The following is a 6000-nucleotide window of genomic DNA, read 5'->3' on the forward strand; positions in this document are numbered from 1 at the left end:
TTTGTAGGGACGAGGTTATGATGGTTGAAACTTGAAAGAAGTAATTGAACTATAAGTTTCGATATGAATTTTGTCAAATCACAATTTATATTCATCTTTTTCATTACATTATTGGACTCACCATTATGCTTTCCAAATAACATCACTTCCTCTTGGTTTTACTTTCTTTTGCAGGATGTGTATATAGTTGGGGGGCATATGATTGATGGTATCAGTGAAGGAAATGTTTTCTCCATTCCTTCAAACAAGAATTCCGAGTTCAACATGTTTCTGGATCCTTTAGCTGCTAAGACAGTCATGGACTCAGAACTTGATATCACACTCATTCCCCTTAGCATCCAACGCAGATTTAGTTCATTTGATGAGATTCTAAAGAGGTTGCGTCTGACAAATAGGACACCTGAAGCCTTGTTTGCCCGTCATTTGCTGTCAAGGATGTACCATTTACAACAAAAGCACCAAGCATACCACCACATGGTAAGTATATACATCTCATGGCCTAATTATATCCAATGGAAGACAAGAGGCCTTCAATGGAGGTCCCTAGGGCATCGAGAAACCCTAGGGCTTTGATACCATGTTAACAGAGAGATTTGAGAATGAAATGTTGTGTGTTAGCCTACTTGCCCTAACACACATATATAATATGAAAAGAATATGAAAAGACTATAATGCCCTTAGGCTACATAAGCTTATTCTAACAATATCCAAGGATTCAAATTTCGGTTTCGGTAGGGACTGAAACCGATTGTTTTATTTTTTATTTTTTTTAATTTCGGTCATTTTGGCCGAAATTTTAAAAATTTTGGCTGAAATGATTCAATTTCGGTCGAAATCTATGCAGAAATCTGAAATTTCAAAATTTCTGTCCCAACCGAAATCCGGAGGCGAAATTTAAAACCATGATTATATCTGAAGCATCCATTGCATGTTAGTGTTCCACAATTGCACCTGCATGCAGTGCAACAGGATGTTCTGCGGTGGCTTCTTTCTTGGTTTGTTTGGTTTCTTTTGTTAGTAGCTGTCACATTTACTGTTTATCCAAATGCAGGATACATTCTTGGGAGAAATACTTGGTGCGGTACTCTTGGGTGGTGATCATCAGCTTCTAAATCCATCCACACAAATCAAGCCTATTACTGTCTTGGTTACTGGTGACATATCCGAAGATGGGCAGATTGTGATTGATAAAAACCATGGAAGATTAGTTACTATATTGGAGAGTTTAGACCCCAAAGCATATTATGATCAGGTCACAAACTTATTAGGTGATAAAACACAATCTGCTGTGATTGGCAGCTTCTCTGAACAAGAAAGAATTTGGAGTACATGTGATTGAGGCATTTGTAGGTTAAATTGCTTCCACAAAATAATGTTGTGAAGGCATTATTGCCCACAATATTTTATAATAAAATATATAATATACGAAAAGGATTCATGGGACGCACTGTTTTCCTTTTTCTCTTTCTTCTGCTTTCTTTCTCTCTTCTTTTTTTCTTCTCATACTGTCTTTCAACTTGGTATCAGAGCAAATGGCAGATCATGTACCTGGTTCTTCATTTTTTCTTTAGATCATAAGATCAACAAGGGGCTTTTATAGTGACATCATCTACATGACTAGGTTTTGCATCTAGCATCCTTGCCATCCTGGTTATTTTTAGTTTTTTCTGAAAAAATTACTGAAACATCAGATTTCTTTAGTTGGATCATATTTTGCAGTTGGAGTTTATTTTTTAGCTGGTATAATAATGGGTATGTTTTGCTTTGTATCAAATCTCTGAAATATGCCACGCATCGTGATTGGATCATTTTCCAAGTGGCTGCAATAGCGGCTATCTGAAAGTTGCAGCTGTGAGTGCTGAATTTATTTTTTGTGTGTATTTTTGGGATCCCTTTAATCTGATAACATGTTTGAAGTCAGTACTCCAGCACCTCAAGATATGTGGGTGGTGTTAGGTCAGACGCAGGCATCCATGGAGACAATCTTAGGATGTAGATTATAACTATCAAGCTGGACAACACTTTTTTTGGAACCGTCTCAATCTGCTAGAATGTTTATTGGAGGGATTGGGAAACTTGCTTATATTAATGGGAAGATAAGAGAACCTGAGAAGCATCTGACAACACATAGAAAGCTGAAATTTTGATTGTAATGTCATGGCTACTTCATTCCAGGTATCTAGAGATTAGTAATGGTCTTTTATTCCTGAAGGCAGTCAAAGAGATATGGGATGCTACAATTCAAACAGATCTTAGGTTAGGGATATTGTAAGGATTTATCAGTTCTGCTAGGACATCTATGATCATCGTTAGGAGAAATAGTTGACTAGCTACTTCACCTCCTCCCCGCTAAGTATGTGAAAGAAATTAGATCACTATGACTCTTTTGAGCCAGTATGTAGTGTGAATGAAGTTTCTTATAGGAAGAAAGTAGAGGGCAATTGTATCTTTGAGTTCCTTGCTGGTTTGAACCCAGAGTTTGAGATGGTTGGAGTTCAATTGCTTGTTAAGGTTGAGCTACCTTCGTTGAATGAAGTATATGCATGTGCCTCGAGTGAAGAGAGAAGATGTAGTACTCCTCTTACTAATGTTCTAGGAAGAGGCACAATTTGGAAGAGAAATATCATTTGATTCGTCAATCCTCAAAAAAAGAAATAAGCAAAGTTTCATCGTTGAGTGACAAATGGGAAATTCATGGAAAATTGTAGTCCCCACCACGTAATCGTGCACCTATACGTCTTCATCGACTTTCAGATGTAGCATCTACTACCATGCCTCGAAAGGGGAATAAGGGGGCTGAAAGAAGGTTTAATAAGGACAAGGATAAGTTGAAGTGCTCAATGTGTTCAAACTAGACTCGCCAAGGAAAAGTACTGGTAATTAGTGGGTCAACCAACCAAGTTTACTTGATCATCATCATCAACAAGGCATACCTTCTACCACAACTATTGCTCATGATTTGCATACACTGTGTAAGCCCAAGGGTTCACATGGGTTCAAACATTCACCTTACCTTCTTGTTTTGATGCTAGCAAACCCAAATTGATTAGCATTAATGAACTAATGTGTTGCTTTGAGGTGTTATGTTGTATACGAGAATTTCATGTCATAATCGCCGTTACACAACTCTTTTCAACACATGACTTGTGGATCAAGAAGCAAAGGAATCAAGAGCTTGCACTCAAAGGTGAACACATCCTCATTGGAAGATGTTCAAGCCAAGAAGCTCGAATATGAAGATCCCACAAGTTCCTAGCAAGTGTCAAGAAGAAGCTTGAAGCTGAACATGCCATGGTGACACCTCATGAACCATTCAACATGATTTGAAGATTGGAGGGAGTCACAAGAGCCAAGAGAAGTTCAAGATATTCACTTAAGCCGAAGAAGTCCAAGGAAGTGCAAATGAGCGAATACATTCCAAGAAGACTCAACGGTATCATTTTAGAATGTATTTAGAGTCCTCTTGATATTTTGTAAATTGCACTTTCAAATGGTTTTCATAGTTAAGTTTTTACATCTTTGAAAACCACACACACACACACTCAAAAATGTGTTTGAAAACCTAGGACTAAAGTCCAGAGACCATGGCCCAAAAGCCCCTGAACTTTAAAGTAAAAATGAAATTTTATACAGGGCCGGTCGACCGGGGTATCCCGGGCGACCGCAGCAAGCTTGCTGGAAATCCAGCACTTACGGAAAAAGCTGCGGGCCGGTCGATTGGGGTGAGCCGGGCAACCGCGGACATGTTTATGTTTCAACAGAAACAATCCGTCATGGGTTTGGGTGGGCGACCGCCGTGGGTCGGTCAACCGCGATAGGTTTTTGAGCCGAATTTTTGAGCAAACAAGTTGACCTCGCCGGTCGACCGACATTGGCCGGTCGACCGCGATGGTAACGATGGTAAGAAATTTGAAAATAAAAAAGCGCGACCGCTTAGGCCCGGGCTACCGCGACGGTTGGGCAAAAGAGCCGTTGGGGCTTGCGCAGGTTGACTTTTTCAACCCTGTTTTTTATAGTTTTGCCCCCAAACGGTCATATTCTATCAAGAGGATCTCAATATGCTTTACATTTGTATCTATTCCTTGAAGAGTTTGTGAGCTTGAGAGTTGTAATCCGCCTATCAAGAGGCAAGGGAGTTTTTCTTTTCTTTTTTATTTCTTCATTTGTATCTGAGGGTCTTCGATTCGGCCCGTTAACAAAGGTGAATCATTGTAAGAGGGTGTGTCCCCTTTGGAGTTGGAGGAGTCGGGTGTATGGCTTGGAGATTCGCCCTATTGAAGAATCTCACTGTTTTTAGTGGAGCGCCCCAAGGAGATAAACTTGGAAGAGTGGAGTAGGTCTTGTGATAGACCGAACCACTATAAAATCTCGTGTTCCTTGTGGATGCTTTCTTTTCTCCTTTCCTTGCACTTGTGGTGATTGGTAAACTCTACCCTTTACTTGTGTTTATATTTGTTGTTTATTGAACAAGGGTTAGAGCATATAAGTATAAAGTAACATCTGAAACCTAGCTTTTATTATATTGATTATTTGAACAAGGGTTTGACTAATTAATGCTTAATTAGAAAATCAATTTTAATAATCCAACCAATTAAGCCAAGAATTTTTAATTGACCAATTCACCACCCCTCTTGGGTTGTCACACTTGTATTTCATTTAGTATCAGAGCTAAGGCTCTTAAAGAGATTTTCAAATTCAAAATCTACAAGAGAAAGATCCGTGACAATTCAAATGGATTTCAAGTTAGGCCAATCCACTCTAATTCCTCCATTTTTTTATGGAACGAATTTTAGAGTTTGAAAAATTAAAATATTAGCCTATCTCAAATCCATAGACTTTGACATCTTAGATGTCATTGAAAGGAGATTTTCTATTTCAAGGAAAAACACTAAAAATAATTTAAAATTATTTTCCTTGAATTCAAAAGCAATGATTACTTTGCGTTGTGGTATAACTCCAAACATTTTTAAGAAAATTTCTAAATGCATCAATGCAAAAGATATTTGGACCACATTATAAAATATTTTTGAGAAAAATGATTGTCTCTTTTCAAATGATAAAATTGTTGAACAAAAAGAGATTTCACAAAAATCTTTTGCAAACGAAAATTCTTTCAATCATTCAATCTCCGATTTGGAAAGTCAAATAGATAATTTAAAATCGGAAGTAAATGAAAGTTTGAAAAGAAATGAAAAATTAAGTCATTTGAGCAAAATTTTGATAAAAAAAATGACTTAATTAAAAGATGCAGTGCCTTTGAAATAGAAAATAAAAGCATTGAAAACACAAACAAGGATTTAAATGAAAAATATATACTTGTTTGTGAAAATGAAGAAAATCTAGAAGCTAATTTATCTCAACAAATAAATTACCTTGAAAATCAAGTAAATTAGGTAAAATTAGTAAATGAAGAACTCTCTATAAAGAACCAAAGATTACAAGAAGAGAAAAACAAACACGCTTGTCATCATGTGCATTCTTGTGGTTCTTCATGTTTCTCATCTACCAATCATTACTCATGTACTTATTGTGGTAGATTAGGACATCACAAATCTAGGTATAAGCTTAGATTTGTGATGTCAAACAAGTTTGTTTGGGTAAGAAAAGATACTCCTACAAACAACATTGGATGGAACCAAAGGGATTTGGGTTCCAAAGTTTCCCATTTAAACTAATCATTAAATATGTTAGTTTAGGGGTTGTGCTAAATTTTTATATCATTTGCATTCATTCTAGATACCTAAAATTCATTGAATTACTCATTGTATCTAGATTACATGAGAATAATTGTTATATCTTTTATCCATGAATATAGATACTCATATGTATGTAATTTATAACTTAAATGCTTCTATATTCACAAGAGCTTAATGATCATATCTTTTACATGCTATAGTCTATAAGTAAAACAATGCTATACTTGTTGTAGACTATATCTTCGTACTTTATTGAATATCATTCTAGAATTTTTAGTCTAAGTGCACACACTTTGTCTCATAT

General features: G+C 36.5%; 1 protein-coding gene across 4 annotated transcripts in view; it reads left to right on the forward strand.

Annotated features, from left to right (window-relative positions):
- Positions 1-1443, forward strand: part of NSH3 (inosine-uridine preferring nucleoside hydrolase family protein) — a 32065-nt gene extending 30622 nt beyond the window's left edge. For all 4 annotated transcript variants that reach the window (XM_077363100.1, XM_077363099.1, XM_077363101.1 and 1 more), the window contains 2 exons: positions 175-477; positions 1052-1443. In XM_077363100.1, coding sequence (XP_077219215.1) covers positions 175-477; positions 1052-1339 — 591 coding nt within the window. In that variant the 3' untranslated portion in view covers positions 1340-1443. The remainder of the gene's footprint in view (positions 1-174; positions 478-1051) is intronic.
- The last annotated feature ends 4557 nt before the right edge of the window (positions 1444-6000 follow it).

Source organism: Tasmannia lanceolata, unplaced genomic scaffold (genome assembly GCF_043159265.1).
Source record: "Tasmannia lanceolata isolate RefF3 unplaced genomic scaffold, GAP_Taslan_0.1 ptg000019l, whole genome shotgun sequence".
NCBI classification, from domain to species: Eukaryota; Viridiplantae; Streptophyta; class Magnoliopsida; order Canellales; family Winteraceae; genus Tasmannia; species Tasmannia lanceolata.